This window comes from Ranitomeya variabilis, chromosome 5 (genome assembly GCF_051348905.1).
Source record: "Ranitomeya variabilis isolate aRanVar5 chromosome 5, aRanVar5.hap1, whole genome shotgun sequence".
In the NCBI taxonomy this organism is placed as follows: Eukaryota; Metazoa; Chordata; class Amphibia; order Anura; family Dendrobatidae; genus Ranitomeya; species Ranitomeya variabilis.
Genome location: NC_135236.1, coordinates 267482993 through 267502929, shown reverse-complemented (window position 1 = coordinate 267502929; position 19937 = coordinate 267482993). Strand labels below are relative to the sequence as shown.

The 19937-nt window shown below is 42.4% G+C and overlaps 1 protein-coding gene across 4 annotated transcripts in view; it reads right to left on the bottom strand.

Annotated features, from left to right (window-relative positions):
• The window catches only part of SCAPER (S-phase cyclin A associated protein in the ER), a 369596-nt gene that overhangs the window by 232997 nt on the left and 116662 nt on the right, over window positions 1-19937 (bottom strand). For all 4 annotated transcript variants that reach the window (XM_077264248.1, XM_077264247.1, XM_077264249.1 and 1 more), the window contains 7 exons: window positions 18510-18671; window positions 17676-17751; window positions 16551-16668; window positions 13837-13948; window positions 11368-11508; window positions 9701-9856; window positions 9455-9597 (listed from right to left, as the gene is read on the bottom strand). In XM_077264248.1, coding sequence (XP_077120363.1) covers window positions 9455-9597; window positions 9701-9856; window positions 11368-11508; window positions 13837-13948; window positions 16551-16668; window positions 17676-17751; window positions 18510-18671 — 908 coding nt within the window. The remainder of the gene's footprint in view (window positions 1-9454; window positions 9598-9700; window positions 9857-11367; window positions 11509-13836; window positions 13949-16550; window positions 16669-17675; window positions 17752-18509; window positions 18672-19937) is intronic.

Genomic DNA, 19937 nt, shown 5'->3' with positions numbered 1-19937 from the left:
TTTATTTTCAGTATAACTACAGCTGTTCTGTAAAGGCCTCAGAGGTTTGAGAACATTAGGGATCAAACAGCATCATGAAAACCAAGGAACACACAAGACAGGTCAGGGATAAAGCCGAGAAGAGTAAAGCAGGGTTAGATTTAAAAAAAAAAAAAAAAAGACAGCTAAACTTCTGAACATTTCAGGGAGCACTGTTCAATCAAGCAGCCAAAAATAGGAGTTTGGCACAACTACAAATCTACCAAGACATGGACGTCCACCTACTGTAAACCGACATCCAAAGCAAGGAGAGGACGAATTAGAAGAGCAGAAAAGAGGCCCATAGTCACTCTGGAGGAGCTGCAGAAATCCACAGATCAGGTGGGAGACCCTGTCCACAGGACAACTACTTGTATGCTCCACAGTTCTGGACTTTATGGAAGAGTGGTAAGAAGAAAGACATTTTTGAAAGCACGTCACAAAAAGTCCCATTTGCAGTTTGAAAAAAGCCATGTAAGGGACACAGTTAACATGTGGAGGAATTTGTTCTGGTCAAATGAGATCAAAGGAGAACTTTTTAAGCTAAATGCAAAATACCATGTGTAGCAGAAAACGAACACTGCACATCACCCTGAAAACACCATCCCCATCATCAAACATGGTGGTGGCAGCATCATGCTGTGGGGATATTTTTCTTCAGCACAGACAGAACAGCTGGTGAGAGTTGATGGGAAGATGGGTGGAGCTAAATATAGGGCAACCTTGGAGGAAAACTTGTTAGAGGCTGCCAAAGACTTGAGACTGGGACGTAAGGTCATCTTTCAGCAGGACATCAACTCTAAACATACTGCCAGAGCTACAATGGAATGGTTTAGATCAAGGCATATTCATGTACTTGAATGGCTCAGTCAAAGTCCAGACCTAAATCCCCTTGACTTGAAAATTGATGTTCACAATGCAAAACTCACCTCATGGAAAACGCACCACACGCAAAACTTGCACAAGTGGAAAAATTGCCACATGCACAAAAGTTGCAACATATGCAAAAGTTGCCTCACACAAAACTTGCACCTACTCAAAACGCACCACACATAAAACTCGCCACGCGCAAAACTCGCCATGTGCAAAACTTGCTGCACACAACTTGCTACACTAACCTGTCACATGCAACTCGACACACAAAAAGTTGCTACACGCATGTCACCACACAAAACTCATCTCACAAAAGTCGCTACACGCATGTCGTCACACGCAACTCAACACACACAACTTGACACATGAAACTCGCCCTAACACACACACAAGTCTGGTATTACCCTTCAAAAATAAAAATCTGATTAATAAGCGGACAAACTACAAGAGCAACAAATGTACCATATAGGAAATACGGCAGCTGTCAGTCACATGACCTGTCTATTATGTGTATGTGTGAGCTAATGTATACTGCCAGGGGGGAGGGCTTCCTGTTGGCTGGTGATTTATCAGGCTGCCAATTTAGCTTACAAATACGGAGGTAAAAATACTGACCAAATAACGTGTGAACGAGGTCTAATACAGGAGATGACACACAGGTACATACTATATACAGAGGAGATGACACACGGGTATATACTATATACAGGGGAGATGACACACAGGTATATACTATATATAGGAGATGACTTACGGTATATACTATATACAAACAGAACAAAAGCGTGGAATAATATGAAGTCACCACCATATTAATTATCTACCTAGATTAGGTTTGTATATCTACTTATATACTGGGACCAAAGAAATAGGATCATACTGGACCAACTGCCAGGCAATACATCAAAAAAACACCAAAGAACAAAGAGGCAGCAAGCAGTCCAATCATTGTAAATGTACAAACATACTTTATTAGCTAAAAAGACCAGGAACGAACATGACAGGGGGATTCGTCCCCATACAATCAACACCATGTATCCATATGGACAGGGTAAAGGTGACTATAGTGCATACAAAAAATCATCATTTACTATCCGATATCAATAATATACACAACAAATCATTATGCCAGACTATTAATATAGAGATGCTGTGGACCCTAGTCCTATATTAATGAAAGAAAAAGTCTGACATATAAAGAATCTAAAGTATACATACCGAGTAGATATATCAAGACAGGTTAGCACCTCACCCTAGTCCGCCCCGACGTACGTTTCGGCGGGTGCCTTTATCAAGGGGTACCCCTTGATAAAGGCACCCGCCGAAACGTACGTCGGGGCGGACTAGGGTGAGGTGCTAACCTGTCTTGATATATCTACTCGGTATGTATACTTTAGATTCTTTATATGTCAGACTTTTTCTTTCATTAATATAGGACTAGGGTCCACAGCATCTCTATATTAATAGTCTGGCATAATGATTTGTTGTGTATATTATTGATATCGGATAGTAAATGATGATTTTTTGTATGCACTATAGTCACCTTTACCCTGTCCATATGGATACATGGTGTTGATTGTATGGGGACGAATCCCCCTGTCATGTTCGTTCCTGGTCTTTTTAGCTAATAAAGTATGTTTGTACATTTACAATGATTGGACTGCTTGCTGCCTCTTTGTTCTTTGGTGTTTTTTTGATATATACTATATACAGGAGGAAATGACATACAGGTATATACTATATACAGGAGCAGATGACACAGGAATATACTATATACAGGAGGAGATGACTTACAGATATATACTGTATACAGGAGATGACATACAGGTATATACTATATATAGGAGGAGATGACACACAGGTATATACTATATACAGGAGCAGATGACACACATGAATATACTATATACAGGAGGAGATGACTTACAGGTATATACTATATACAGGAGGAGATGACATACAGGTATATACTATATATAGGAGATGACATACAGGTATATACTATATACAGGAGGAGATGACACATGTATATACTATATAAAGGAGGAGATGACATACAGGTATATACTATATAAAAGAGATGACACATAGGTATAAAGAGGAGGAGATGATATACAGCAGGTATATACTATATACAGGGGAGATGACATACAGGTATATACTATATACAGGAGATGACATACAGGTATATACTATATAAAAGAGGAGATGACACATAGGTATAAAGAGGAGATGATATACAGCAGGTATATACTATATACAGGGGAGATGACATACAGGTATATACTATATACAGGAGATGACATACAGGTATATACTATATATAGGAGGAGATGACATACAGGTATATACTATATACAGAAGAGATGACATACAGGTATATACTATATACAGGAGGAGATGACACATAGGTATATACAATATACAGGAGGAGATGACATACAGCAGGTATATACTATTTACAGGGGAGATGACATACAGGTATATACTATATACAGGGGAGATGACATACAGGTATATACAGGAGATGACATACAGGTGTATACTATATATAAGAGAGATGACAAACATGTATATACTGAGGGGAAAATGAGAGGTGTGAGATGAAAATGAGAGGTGTGAGGCGAAAATGAAAGGTGTGAGGTGAAAATTAAAGGTGTGAGGAGAAAATGAAAAGGTGTGAGTGTAAAATGAGAGGAGTGAGGGAAAATAGTGTAGTGATCGGAAAATGACAGATGTGAGGTCGAAATGACAAGTGTTAGGGGGGAATAAGAGGAGTGAGGGGGGAATGAGAGGAGTGAGGGGGAAACAAAGAGGAGTGATTGGCAAAATGAGAGGTGTGAGGAAGATAATGAGAGATGTGAGAGAGAAAATGAGAGATGTGAGGGGGAAAATGAGAGGCGTGATGGGAAAATAAGAGAAATGAGGTGCTATAACTAACCAGATACTTACTATACCCAGGCAACGCTGGGCTCTTCAGCTAGTAGATTATATTAAAGGTGAGGCTTTATCACACAAAACCTTGGATTTTCACAATATGAATGGTTCAGGCACATGACATTATAATACAAAGACGGGCATGGGTCAGGTACCTCCCATGGTGCCATATTAGATATGATGTATTGTTTTATGCTAATACACGCTTGACAGAACTAATTGTGTGCTCTTCTAAGCAAAGAAGCCATGTTTCTTGTAGAGAAAACAGGCAAATCCTTAGCAGTAGAAATTCCCTGGCGAGTACACTGCGAGCAAACAGATTGCATCATGTGTCTATTGAGTGATGGGTAAGTTATTAATCCATAACTCTAAAGCTCTTATACCTAAATCTCCAATGAAGCACTTTTCATCTTGACTTCGCCAAACAAAAATATACACTAAAGTTAAACTGTGCACATGGAAAACCACTAAAAATGCTGCTAATGTAATAAATCAATATCGCAGTCATCAGAAACAGTTCAACAATTATTCTACAATTTATAAATTATCTACACTGCCTGCAAAATGATTTATGAGCTTGTAAATCAGTGATCTAATATTATATTTATTGCTAGAAGACGTCACATTTTCCACACAATCCAAACATCGCTCTGAAGGTCTGAGTCCTAGTAGTAATCTGGATACCAAAGCGCTCCACACAATACTTCAGTGCGCTGTCACCTTGTAGTGACACTTCATTGCCAGCAGACATACATTGGGAGCCATGCAAGCACTTATAGCATAGTTGTCCTTTTTACACAAAACCTATGTAAAAGCATGGTTCTGTGGCTTTTATGTCTCACAAGTTAAATCTACTTCTAGAGTACATATTAATGTAGTAAATCAAGCAGCTGTCCAGATTTTCATACTTTGTAACTCATCATCCACTTTTTTGAGTGGTTGGGTCCTCATCAGCATTCTGTTAGTACTACAGGAGCTGGAACTACCTCTCCCTCACTTTTCAGTGTACATTGCACTTGCTATTGTCCAATGGATGCCTGCCTGCTAGTGTCCAATGGCTGCCTGCCTGCCAGTGTCCAATGGTTGCCTGCCTGCCAGTGTCCAATGGCTACCTGCCTGCCAGTGTCCAATGGTTGCTTGCCTGCCAGTGTCCAATGATTGCCTGCCTACCAGTGTCCAATGGTTGCCTGCCTGCCAGTGTCCAATGGGTGCCTGCCTGCCAGTGTCCAATGGGTGCCTGCCTGCCAGTGTCCAATGGCTGCCTGCCTGTGTCCAATGGCTGCCTGCCTGCCAGTGTCCAATGGCTACCTGCCTGCCAGTGTCCAATGGTTGCTTGCCTGCCAGTGTCCAATGGTTGCCTGCCTGCCAGTGTCCAATGGTTGCCTGCCTGCCAGTGTCCAATGGCTGCCTTCCTGCCAGTGTCCAATGGCTACCTGCCTGCCAGTGTCCAATGGCTGCCTGCCTGCCAGTGTCCAATGGTTGCCTGCCTGCCAGTGTCCAATGGTTGCCTGCCTACCAGTGTCCAATGGCTGCCTGCCTGCCAGTGTCCAATGGTTGCCTGCCAGTGTCCAATGGTTGCCTGCCAGTGTTCAATGGTTGCCTGCCAGTGTTCAATGGTTGCCTGCCAGTGTTCAATGGTTGCCTGCCAGTGTTCAATGGTTGCCTGCCAGTGTTCAATGGTTGCCTGCCAGTGTTCAATGGTTGCCTGCCAGTGTTCAATGGTTGCCTGCCAGTGTTCAATGGTTGCCTGCCAGTGTTCAATGGTTGCCTGCCAGTGTTCAATGGTTGCCTGCCAGTGTTCAATGGTTGCCTGCCAGTGTTCAATGGTTGCCTGCCAGTGTTCAATGGTTGCCTGCCAGTGTTCAATGGTTGCCTGCCAGTGTTCAATGGTTGCCTGCCAGTGTTCAATGGTTGCCTGCCAGTGTTCAATGGTTGCCTGCCAGTGTTCAATGGTTGCCTGCCAGTGTTCAATGGTTGCCTGCCAGTGTCCAATGGCTGCCTGCCTGCCAGTGTCCAATGGCTGCCTGCCTGCCAGTGTCCAATGGCTGCCTGCCTGCCAGTGTCCAATGGCTGCCTGCCTGCCAGTGTCCAATGGCTGCCTGCCTGCCAGTGTCCAATGGCTGCCTGCCTGCCAGTGTCCAATGGCTGCCTGCCTGCCAGTGTCCAATGGCTACCTGCCTGTGTCCAATGGCTGCCTGCCAGTGTCCAATGGCTGCCTGCCTGCCAGTGTCCAATGGTTGCCTGCCTCCCAGTGTCCAATGGTTGCCTGCCTCCCAGTGTCCAATGGTTGCCTGCCTCCCAGTGTCCAATGGTTGCCTGCCTCCCAGTGTCCAATGGGTGCCTGACTGCCAGTGCCCAATGGTTGCCTGTTTGAACTAAAAAGCAGCTTGTCTGTCCTTTGCAACTTTTCAAAGCATGTTATACCAGAAATTTGACTTTCACTTTGATGAATTGGGGCCCTGCACTTTCATGAAACTTTGCATAAATCAACAGTACATAATCAAGATATATTACAAAGTCAAAAAAATCTTTGTAATACGTCTTATCAGAAAAACCTGCTTCTTTCTTTACTTATGGGCCTCTTCCTCCCTCCCTCATCTCACTACTAGTGATGAGAGAGTATACTCGTTACTCGAGATTTCCTGAGCACGCTCAGGTGTCCTCCGAGTATTTTTTAGTGCTCGGAGATTTAGTTACATGTGGGGATTCCCTAGCAACCAGGCAACCCCCACATGTACTCAGCCTGGCTAGCAGCTGTAAATCATGCAGCTGCATCAACAAAAACAAAATCTCCAAGCACTTACAAATACTCGGGAGACCCCCCGAGCATGCTCGGAAAATCTCAAGCAACGAGTATACTCGCTCATCACTACTCACTACCAATTGAGCATTAACCCACTGGTCCTTTATGTTGAAGTCATGTCCCCCTTACAACAGGAAACTTTATAGGGAGTATAATCTCGCTTACTGAAACTCACCCAATGAGATATGCATCACTACAATTAAAGGGAAGTTGATGGAAGTTGATATAGTGCAAATATCACTAATCTAAGGGTTCAGATGGGCTCACTGGGGGACCTGATGGTCTCCTAAGCCAGAGTATCGGGCAACCTGCTGGTGTCAGCTCTATTTTAATCTGAAAACTATAGCAGAAAACAAACAGCTCAATGTGCCGCAATACCTGTACATGCCATTAGCCTATCAGAGACCAGCAACAGGGGCCGACACATGGGAACAGGTGAGAGAAATGGTTTTGTTTTTTGCCATGTAAAGTGTGCCACAGAGTGGGACATTATAATGTAAGGAAGCCACAAAGGGGTATATTATACTGAATAAGGTCCAAAATGGGGGTATTATACTGCATGGTTACCACAGAGGACGACATATCACTGTATATACAGTAAGGGGTTAGAATGGGGCACATTATAATGTATAGAAGCCACAAAAAGGGACATTATACTACAGAGAGCAAAGACACAGAAGGGGAAAATCATACTTTATGGGGGCCACAGAGGGGAACAATATACTGTATGAGGGCCACACAGGGAGACATTATAGTTTATGAGGGACATCATTACTATATTGGGATCAAATTGAGGGATATTATTATTGTATGGGGGCCACAGAGGGTGACATTATTATTATATTGGGGATAGATTGAGGAACATATCACTATACTGGGAACAGAATGGGGGACATTATTCTGTATGGAGGCCAGAATGAGGGACATTATTACTGTATGGTGACTATTGGGGAACATTATTACTGTACAGGGCCACAAGGGAGGACTTTATTAATGCATGGTGCTACAACGGGAACATTTATAATGTCACCATTGTGGCCCTATTCATTAACAATGCCAACCTTGTTTCCTCATACATTAATTAATAAATATATGGGGCCAAAAGCTGTACATTACTACTGTTTGGGTGCTACTTAGGAACGGGACTACTGATGTGTTAGAGCAAAAAGACAAACATTATTACTGTATGGGGGCACAAAGAGGAATTTTACTATTGTAAGGGGCCACAGAAAAGAACATTGATACCGTGAGGGGATCACAAAGAGGAACATCACTAATGTAAAGTATTTTATTTTTGTGGATATTGTTACTGTGGGGAAAACAAAAGAGGTACGCTTATTGTACAGGGCAGCACTGTGGCACTTTCCTTCTTCACCTGGCGCAGTGTAGAAGTGGGAAAAAAATAATTGGGAGGGTGCCCTAGAAGCGAATAGCCATAGATGTGTATGCACTACATTCTGTAGAGACAAGTAATGCCTGCAAGAAGTGATAGCAATCTGCACTGGATGTTAAAAAAAGGCAAAAATTAATTACTTCAATTAGAGACCTCATAGATGAGTCACTGGATTTAGCAAAACACTTTCACTATATACTGTCCTATGTATAACTGTCACTGGTGATCACTGGATTTACATGAACACCTACAATATTGGCTTATATACTGTCTACAGAGCTCCTATGTATAACTGTCACTGCTGATCACTGGATTTACATGAACACTTATACTATGCGTTATAAATGGTCTACAGAGCTCCTATGTACAACAGTCACTGGTGATCACTGGATTTACATGAACACTTACACTATGCCTTATATACTGTCAACAGAGCTCCTATGTATAACTGCCACTGGTGATCACTGGATTTACATGAACACTTACACTATGCCTTATAAATTGTCTAGAGAGCTCCTATGTATGACTGTCAATGGTGATCACTGAATTTACATGAACACTTACACTGTGCCTTATATATTGTCTACAGAGCTCCTATGTATAACTGTCACTGGTAGTAATATTAGTGTTAGAACTGTGGCTTTAGTTAATGATCAGCATTGGTAATGCAGTGACGCTAATATGCGGTCCTGTCATGTTCAGATAGTACTTGTCCCTTGTATGTGATATTACTGTATGACCACCACTCCATTTATTCCCTATGACGTTGCTGAGCACCTCGCTAGGCTTTTTTCGACAGCCCCATAGAGAATGAGTGGTGCTGCAGTCAGGGATCCAACATGTCAGGGGATAAAAGTTCCCCATTTTTCCAACTGGTGTGTCCATGTGGTCAGACACCCATCAAACAATAACATGTTTTCACCCGTGAAACCCTTTAATACAACTACCGTAATTGTACACCACAGTTATGGTGTGGGCACCAAGGATGTGCGGAAGCCATCTGTACTTTACCCGTCAACACTCCGCTCTAAGGGGAATAATGCTGAAAAAATATTTGTTTCTAGTTGCAGTGTGGGCCCCTAAAGTAATTTCTAGCTGTGGACACTATGGCACCCCAGTCTGTCTGTACTAATGACACACGACTACACTTGAGATGCTTCGTAATACTTAAGAGTGGATCCTAAAGTTTAGATCTATTTAGTTAGGTCACTGGACTAATCTACTGCACAGTATGAGCAGCATATTTAAATGCATCCATATAAAAACAATAGTTACTACTTATGTAAAATAAAACCTAAAGATATAAAATAATCATGAATTATAAAAACTGTATGTCAGAGAATGTGCAGTGGTGATTTATAAGCTTTCTCCAGGGAATGAAGATGAAGAGCAATGTTTAGGGTAAGAACACACAGCTCCATTGAACCTACCTGGCTCTTTCTCTGGCTGCATCCTCTCGTGCTCGCTCCTTTTCTTGCCTTTGCATCTCTATTCGAGCTTCTTGCTCTTTCCTCTTCATCAACAGCTCCTCAACACGAGCCTGGCGTTCAGCTTCTAGCACTCGTTTACGTTCCTGAGCATAAAAGGCAGGAATTTTGTGCCAAAAATCAACCACGGCAAACCTGGCCAACTGTAATCTAAGGATCGGAGTTTTCTGATGTTAAGACCATTTTTACCTGCACAGCTTCATCACGAGCTTGCTTCTCCTCCTGTCGACGCTGCCGTTCTTCCTGCAGCTCATTGAGTCTCTGCTCATACTCCTTCAGCTTAGCTAGGACATCATGGCGCTTGTTTTGAGCTTCTAATGTATTGATGAAGGCAATTTCATTTACCTGTAAATTTAAGCAAATTCAGAAGTGATACTTAACCTCTAAACAGCCTAAAAAGCACAAAAAAACCCTATAAATTAACGGTATCTTGACTTATAAGAAAATATTCAATGTCTTTAAAGGGAACCTGTCACCCCCAAAATCGAAGGTGAGCTAAGCCCACCAGCATCAGGGGCTTATCTACAGCATTCTGGAAGATGAGAAAAAGAGATTAGGTTATACTCACCCAGGGGCATTCCCGCTGCGGTCCGGCGCCTCCCATCTTCTTACGATGACGTCCTCTTCTTGTCTTCAGGCTCCCGCATACTTTATCTCCCTGTTGAGGGCAGAGCAAAGTACTGCAGTGCGCAGGCGCCGGGCCTCTCTGACCTTTCTCGGCGCCTGCGCACTGCAGTACTTTGCTCTACCCTCAACAGAGCACACAAAGTACGCCTGCGCCGGAGCCGCAACGTGAAGACAAGAAGAGGATGTCATCGTAAGAAGATGGGAGGCCCCGGACCGCGACGCCTATCGGACTGGACCGCAGCGGGACCGCCCCTGGGTGAGTATAATCTATCCTCTTTTTCTCATCTTTCAGGATACATCGGGGGCTTATCTACAGCATTACAGAATGCTGTAGATAAGCTCCTGATGCCGGTGGCCTTCGCTCACCTTCGATTTTGGGGGTGACAGGTTCCCTTTAATTGCTACACAAGCGCTCCTTTATGGATAGGACTGATCTGCTCTGCATTTTCGGCAGTTACGGCTGCTCACTAACTATTACAATAAGCTGTGATCAGTAACCTTTTAGCTGCATTCTGAAATCAATCTCATGTTTCACCATACAGCCACGATATTGCCATTGCTTTACACTCGCCCATGCTTTACACTGCAGTCTTGCTTGTTCAGACCGACTGACCCATAAGATCACAATGAAGTCAATGTATTACTTTACAGAATAGATGGTAAGAAAGCAATTAAACCACTAAAATAGAGGAGGCTCAAACAACGTAGCGGCAGATTCAATAAGCATTTTTCTGCCCATTTTTTGGTGTTTAAGTGGGTGGAGCTTAGCAAAAAAAAGGTGTGGCCTTGTGCAGTCCGACAGATTTACTTTAATTTACACTATATGAGTAAAGTGCTTTTTTTCACGCTTGCAACCAGGCAGCCTAAGGTTTGCCAAATTCATTCAGAGGATTGATCAACTCCTCCCATTCCTATGGTTGTTTATAAAGTTTAAATAAAGCTGATCTCCCAGATCTCTGTAGCTAGGATGGTCGACATGCTAAAATTGAGAATACTCTGTTCAGATTTGAGGCTAAAGGCGTTCGAAAGCAGCTTTAAATGATCTCATCAGAATCTTGTGGTTTTATGTCGGATGTAGAGGCATTAGGTCCCCGCATGAACATGCACACCAGTCACTATCCACGCCTCTTATGTAGTGGAGATTGTTATTTTTGGAGAGTGGAAGCTACATTTGGCTGTTTATCAAGTTATTTTTTGTGACACGTTACTATCCTGTCCAAAAAGTGTACCTTGGCCTCCTCCTCCTGAGCCTTCTTCACTATGGCTTGTAACTGGACTTCCCGCTTAAATTCTGCATGAAGCAGCTTCTCGTCCATCATTTTGCGCCTCTGCTCCAGTAATTCCTCCTTCCACTTTCGCACATCCTTTTCCTAGAACACAAAAATCTCCATCAGAAAAAAATTTAAAAAAATGCAAAAATTGATATTCAATTAGGAAAAAAAAAGCAGATACAATTACACAGGAAGTAGTTAATAATGATGAAAAAGGAAACTTAATAATATACAGAAAAATGAGAATATCCAGAGAAAAAGGAGGGAGTATTGGGACCAAAATCATTTACCGAACTGATACAGGTAAGCCCGGGGAGAAGTCTCCTGCAGATAAGGAGAAAGCTCATGTAGACGTCCATGGATCTCGGTCTGATCACGGACCACAATGCACTGACTGGCCAGGGGGGTCTCCCAACCAGAATATGACAGCTTCATGTATTGTTATGAGGCTGCCAACCTCGGGTCATGAGACCAGCGGCCAGTCCGTGCATGGCGCTCCATGATCGGAACAAGATCTAACGTCTTCTGCCTACGCCCGAAGAATTGAAAGCAGAAATGATCACTGATAACATAACAGATCCAAAGAGGTAAATCATTTTTAAATACTGTATTTATTAGACTCTAAGAAACCTGTTTCTATGAGCAGCACCCAGGTTTAGACAGCAGAAAATAGGAAAATAATTTTTTCTACCGATTAAAACTTCCTTGCCGTAAAGAAGTCAGTATCACCAATTTAATGCAGCAGGGTAGAATAGGGAGGTTGTAGTTCTCCTGATAGTGTTTCTCTCTAGCATGTGTATTATATACATATAGCTGTACAGTATTGCGCACACACACAAGAATGCTACATGCGCACATTCATGCAGCACAGCTACATCAACACACAAAGCTCAACTACATCCAAAAACATATACAGACACACCTCGGCTGCACACACACTACCTCATTTAACCCCTTAATGACCACGCCAAATTTTAGAAATCTGACCTGTGTCACTATATGTGGTAATAACTCTGGAACGATTCAACAATTTCTACCGATTCGGAGATTGTTTTGTCCGTGGCTCATTATAAATGCATGATAGTGGTAAATTTAGGTAGATGAACACAAAGCTTATTTATAAAAAAAATATCAGAAATTTGAGAAAAATGTTAAAAAATTAGCAATTTTCAAACTTTGAATGATTATCCCTTTAATCCACATAGTTATATCATTCAAAAACAATAGCAAATAACATTTCCCTCATGTCTGCTATACATCAGCACCATTTGTAAAATAATTGTTTATTTTGTTAGCATTTAAGAGGTTTAAAAATAGAGTAGTAATTTTTCACTTTTTCAAAGCAATTTTATAAAATTTATTTTTTAGGGACCTATCCAGATTTAAAGTGACTTTGGGGGTCCTAGACATTAGAAAAAACCCAAAGGTGCCTTTCAGGAATTAATGCAAAGTGACATTACCAGGAATGAAAAAGTTTACTTTTACCACCTAAATGTCGCTAAATGTCGTTCTGAGTAGGCCGCTATAGCCGGAAGACTCTAAGGCCGTTATTTGGCCGTGAATTGCCATGGTGAACATCAGGACCACACAATCATGATCTCAGGGAGCCGATGGGAAGCCCCCACACTCTGTTAACCACTTATATGATTAACAGCATCAAGGTGTTAAAGAGACATGGACGGTGCCGACACTGACCGTGGCTGATGCAGCAAGTTGTCAGCTATAGTGTCCAGCCGACAGCTGCTGGATTGTCACCTGTCGGGGGAGGCTATGCTCTTATATCTCAGGTCAGTAAATAGACGTATTGGCGGTCATTAAGGGGTTACAGCTCCTTCCAGGCATGTGACCTGATAGACTCATCAGTGATGCATAGTTCCCTGAGTGATCGGGAAGGACGCTGTGTCAGTGTGTACATCATAAGAACCTGCCTCTGAACTAAAAGATGCAGACACTTTTACCAAGGTTTTTTCTTACTAAAAAGCGCGTCTTATATTTTTAAAAAATACAGTATGTAGCTATGGAGAAAGCAATCAAAATGCCAAGTTATGATTCCGTGAAACTGTGGTAGCAATGTAAGCAAACCAGTTTGGCCTAACTCAAATGTCTGCTTGCTGAATGGCTAGTTTTATGATGGGTAAGTGTTATGGAAGTGACAGCAAAACACAGTTCTTGATTCAAGGACCTCATGTGTTTCTCCCCGGAAAAGGACAAACGAGGCAAAACGGTACATGATTTGCGGCATAGGTGGTGCGGTCAGATGGAGTGACAAGTGTAATAAAACCTTTGGTCCTCTAGTCCACATGCAAAAAGGGCATCAAAAGGACAGATTGCACAAAACAAAGACTGTACTCTAGTCTACACCCTGGGCCACACTTCTGAAAAAAAAAGTTATCTTTTTTTTTACCTGGAAAATAAATCTATACTCACCCTTTCCAGAAGTTTCTGAACCTTAAGAGCTTTCTCTTCCTGCAGCTTCTCTCTCAGCTGTTGTGCTTTTCGTTGTTTCTCTTCATGCTTCTTTTTGGATTCAGCAATTGTCCTACAAAAGGTAAAGACAATTGTGATCTATAGCCTGGGAGCGGACTGACGAAAAGCCCCCCTACAAAGAATAAATTCCCATCTAGAATGCACAACCACCACTGACAGGTAGATACACACACGGTTGCGAAAGTATTCACCCCCTTGGCATTTTACCTATTTTATTATACTACAAGTTTTAATATTTTTATAATCTGATTTGTAACAAAATCAGCCCTAAATAGTCTAAGTTGGTGAAGTGAGAAAAATATAGGGATAAATTAAATGCATGGGAATCACATAACTAAAAATTAGCATGTATTCACCTCTTTTGCGATGAACCCCTAAAAATTTCTGGGACAGCAATTACCTCCATAAATCACATGGTTAGTGATAGGAAGTCCCCTGTGTACAATCTAAGTGTCCCATGGTCTGTCAGTATATATACACCTTTTCTGAAAGGCCACAGAGGCTGCAACACCATTAAGCAAGAGGCACCCACTAACCAAATACCACCATGAAGACCGAGGAGATCTCCAAACAAGTCAGGGACAAAGTTGTTGAGAAGAACAAGGCAGAGTTGGGTTATAAAAAATATCCTAATCTCTGCTAATTCCCCAGAGCACTATCACATGCATTATCATCAAATGGAAAGAACATGGTACCACAACAAACCAGCCAAGAGAGGCCAACACAACAAAACTTTCAGCCCGGGCAAGGAGGGCATTAATCAGAGAGGCAGCACAGAGACCAAAGGTAACCCTGAAGAAACTGCAGATTTCCAAGCAGAGACTGGAGTATCTGTACATATGACCACAATAAGGCGTACACTCCATAGAGGTGGCCTTTATGGAAGAGTTGGCAGAAGAAAAAAAAACTTTACTTACACACAAAAATTGTAAGGCTTGTTTTGAGTTTCCCAAAAAACATGTGGGAGACCCCCCAAATGCATTGAGGAAAGTGCTGTGGTCAGTTGAGACCAAGTTTTTGGTCACCAAGGTAAATGCTATGTCTGGTGCCAAACCAACACAGATCATCACCTCAATAACACCATTTGTGGTAGCAGGGACAGGAAAAATGGTCCGAGTCGAGGGGAAGATGGACGGTGCAAAATACAGGTGCAAAACCTGTTTCAGTCTATCAGTGATATGAGACTGGGACAGACGTTCACTTCCAACAAGACAATGACCTAAAGCGACTGCTACAGCAACACTTGAGTGGTTTAAGGGGAAACGTGTAAATGTTTTGGAGTGGCCTAGTCAAAACCCAGACCTTAATCCAACTGAGAATCTGTGGTCAGACTAGAAGATTACTGTTCACCAGAGGAAACATCTAACTTGAATGAGCTGCAGCAATTTTCCTTTGAGGAATGGGCAAAAATGTGAGTGGCAAGATGTGGAAAACTTAGAGACTTATCCAAAGTGACTAGCAGTCGTAATTGCCGCAAAAGTAAAAACGAATACTGGCCATGGTGTGAAGAGGTGAAAGATGTATTCCCATCTTAGACATTTATAGCATTTCCAAGGAATATGTTATAAATGTCTAATAGATTGCAAGTCCCATTTCTCTCTTTACAGTGACGCAAGATGGGGTCTCCTGGAGCCTGCATAGCATGTCCAGTAAAAAAAACAAAGGAACCTACTGGCTTCGCAAGAAAAACCGACCAAGAAGATACAAATCAACCAAATCGTTTTGCTGAGAACCCAGAAAGGGGTTCAGCGTGCTGCTTGTGAGCTAGCGAGTCTGCTGGACATTGAAGAAGAGGCGAGTGTGTTAAGGCTTGTGAGCGACCAACCAAGATGTGAAACATAGCTGAAAACTGGGGGCCTCTCTCTGAATGGCGTGACTGGGGGGTCAGCTGTACTCCTAGAGAGGAAAAGGAGAATTGAAAGGTGGACAGTCTGCCAGAGTGTGGGGGCTGGAGAGGTTTGGTGCTGACCTGTGTGTGGGTGTATGGTACCTGCTGGGGTATTGGAGGTATACCTGGCTGAGTACTGACTTGCCATATGAGCTGTACTTTCCTGCGGTGTTTTCCTTTGTCCCGAGCATGGCTGCTTTGTGTAAAAGACCCATCGGGGCTTATGGAGCTAATAAACCCTGCCTCCTGAACTAAAAATGTTGCCTACCTGACAGAATCCCCAATATGTGTGTATATACACGTGTATATATATATATATATATATATATATATATATATATATATATATATATACACACACACACACACACACACACGCTAACAAATAGTCAAATATGAGGACTTTTGCCTTTCAGTGGCTGGCCTTCAGAGAAGTACTGATATGGCAGTCAAGTGGGCCTTCAGGAAGCCACTAACTGCCATGGCAAACCAATGGCATCCCGCAGACAAGCCATTGGGGAGTCTATGGGGGCATGGAACGCCCCAGAAATAGTATAAAGGAGTTAACTGCAGTGATCAGAGCATCACTTGGCTCCGATCACTGCTCTTACATGCCGCATATGGCGTGGGGTCAGCCCCCAGGTCCTGCACCTGGCATGTGTACATGTATACAGCATGCCAGTAAGGGGTTACAATGTTATTTATTTTGTAACCCCAAACGAGAGAACAAATTCAGCGCATCTGGGGTACTGTATAGCAAGCTAACCTTTTTCTGGAAGGTGAAGACAGTTTTTCATGCATATGGATCCCATGGCCAGGTGGCCTAGAGGGTTCTTCCTCTACTATGTCACCCCAAGACGTGTTCTGTCTCCAAGACTCACGTGCTACAAGATAATCCCATTTAATTAGTACATTTGCATCCCATTTATGTCAAAATCTGAATAATACCCTCCCCCCAAAATGAAAAAACAAACAAAGGGATTTAAATATGAAAAAATGCTCAAAATCAAAGTAAAAATGCATAAAAACATCTTAAAAGTTTATTTTTATCAACAAAAAAGTGAACAAACAAAACAGAAACCTAAAACAAAACAATATTTGCTGTGACCGCCCACTGTCTTCAAAACAGCATCAAAAATCAATTCTTCCAGGTACACGTGCACACAGCTTTGAAGGAACGCTCGACAGGGAGGTTATTGCAAACATCTTGGAGTACTAACCACAGATCTTCTATGGATTTAGGTTTCTATCTCTTCATGTACTCCCTGACAGACTCGTGAGGTTGAGATCGGGGCTCTGTTGGGGCCATATCAGCACTTTCAGGACGCCTTGTCCTTCTACTACTATTTGGTCCCCTTGGTCAGTTGTACTAACTATTCTTCAAAGTCGCTTTTCTAGTATACTTTCATCATCTGCGCTGCTTCTAAGAGTGCAGCTTGTCGTGGGTCACGTAACCGTTTGTTGTCGTGCAGGCACTGCTTCTTGTCTGTTATTTCTGACCGAGGCATTGGACTGGGACAAAATGAAACGAGTACATCACTAAAGGGAGCGAAGTTACCTTTCAATGATTGACAGGGTCACAGATTTCCTAGTCTTCCTCTGCGCTGATCCTGTGGATGCTTTGGAGCGCCGGCCCCATCAGCTATACCCATTTATATATACCTACATCATATAGGAACTGACTATGAGAGCAAATCCCCTATGCTGACTATTAAATGTCTTCTTTTCGCAGGAAACCCTTTTTGAACCCTTAACCATACAGACTGATGGCCACTATTTCGTTTGCCGTGAGCATGAATTTCACATTGATCCACCACAATTCAAAACTACAAAATCCGACTCTAAAAAGCAAGCACAATTCACACATTACCCTGTTTTACTCTTTTCATACCTTCATAATCTGCTAAAACCTCATTCCAGTCCATGGACATACCGCTGAAGGACATGCTTCCACTGCCCATACTAGCCTAAAACATAGGAAGAAATGTACAGGAATGTAATCAGCTTCATCACTAAACATAGTCTTTTATGAATGGATTACTATCTGCAATGGCTTCTGTGTTATGGTTCATGTGCCCAAAATGCAACTAAAACAGAACATTCAATCCTTGTAATTAAAGCGCTGTTCACACCATAGAGTCACGGTTATCATTCGCAAGGAAGTCATACAGGATTACAGTTACCAGCCGCCTCCATCTCCTATGTGACAAATGAACACAACGTAAAGGGTTTTCCAGAAGTAAAGGCGAAAAACAAAATAAAATAAGCCGCAAATACTACAATATTCCGCTGATCCGGTACAGCACCTGTCAGTCCTGGCCACTGACTGCCTGCAGTGGTCACATGCTGGCGGCTTGTCAACAAAGACTGGCATGGACAACTGGAGCAGCAAGGTTCAATTGGGGGTATACAAGGGGTGCGTAGTGTTTGTTTTTACATTTGTGAAACCAGACAACCTTTAATAAATATTGGCGCCAGGTGGCAATAAGTGTATTTCTTTTACAAGCAGAATGTATCTAATCCAGGGAGCAGATGTGTAGGACAGCCTGTATTCGGCTTGTACGGGCTGAAGTATGCCCTCACAAAGATCATCTACTAGCAACACAAATGGATTTTATTTAATCAATCACATCACTTGTACTTATGAGTGAGATCCCACGGCCGAGTAGGATACGAGGTCCCAAAGGTGGAGTATACGATGGATGGAGGATAAAGTAGCACGCACCGAGAAATCGCTCTCATTGTCCATCTCAATGTCATTCTCTTCTGCCGCAATCTCTCTGGTTAATTGCTCCTCTTCTGCTATAGCACTGGCTATGGCCTCCTCGTTGGCTTTCTCCAGACGGTCAGCAAGCTCTTCTTTTTTAGCAAGAACCTCTGCCATAGACTGAGAAAAAAAATAGCACAAACAGTGAAATAAATAAAAACTGTCAAAAAGAAGAAAGGAAGAAATGTACACGTCTGCAAGTAAGAAAAACAGCTTTTCTGATTGGAAGGAGACATGTACAAGCTATGGGTTGCATCCTCTCTTCCAGCAGTAAGGCAGTGCCAGGACTTGGATTTCCTCCCTACCATCAATGAGCACAATGGTTACCACCATCCTTTCCTATTCAATTCTGCTTTGGTGATGTGCCGCCTATATAGAAGTCACATCACGTTCCGTATAGAGAAGTCACATCATCTTCCGTATAGAGAAGTCACATCATCTTCCGTATAGAGAAGTCACATCATCTTCCGTATAGAGAAGTCACATCATCTACCCTATAGAGAAGTCACATCATCTTCCGCATAGAGAAGTCACATCATCTTCCCTATAGAGAGGTCACATCATCTTCCCTATAGAGAAGTCACATCATCTTCCCTATAGAGAAGTCACATCATCTTCCGTATAGAGAAGTCACATCATCTTCCCTATAGAGAAGTCACATCATCTTCCCTATAGAGAAGTCACATCATCTTCCGCATAGAGAAGTCACATCATCTTCCGCATAGAGAAGTCACATCATCTTCCCTATAGAGAGGTCACATCATCTTCCCTATAGAGAAGTCACATCATCTTCCCTATAGAGAAGTCACATCATCTTCCGTATAGAGAAGTCACATCATCTTCCGTATAGAGAAGTCACATCATCTTCCGTATAGAGAAGTCACATCATCTTCCGTATAGAGAAGTCACATCATCTTCCCTATAGAGAAGTCACATCATCTTCCCTATAGAGAAGTCACATCATCTTCCGTATAGAGAAGTCACATCATCTTCCGTATAGAGAAGTCACATCATCTTCCGTATAGAGAAGTCACATCATCTTCCCTATAGAGAAGTCACATCATCTTCCCTATAGAGAAGTCACATCATCTTCCGTATAGAGAAGTCACATCATCTTCCGTATAGAGAAGTCACATCATCTTCCGTATAGAGAAGTCACATCATCTTCCGTATAGAGAAGTCACATCATCTTCCGTATAGAGAAGTCACATCATCTTCCCTATAGAGAAGTCACATCATCTACCCTATAGAGAAGTCACATCATCTTCCGTATAGAGAAGTCACATCATCTTCCGTATAGAGAAGTCACATCATCTTCCGTATAGAGAAGTCACATCATCTTCCGTATAGAGAAGTCACATCATCTTCCCTATAGAGAAGTCACAT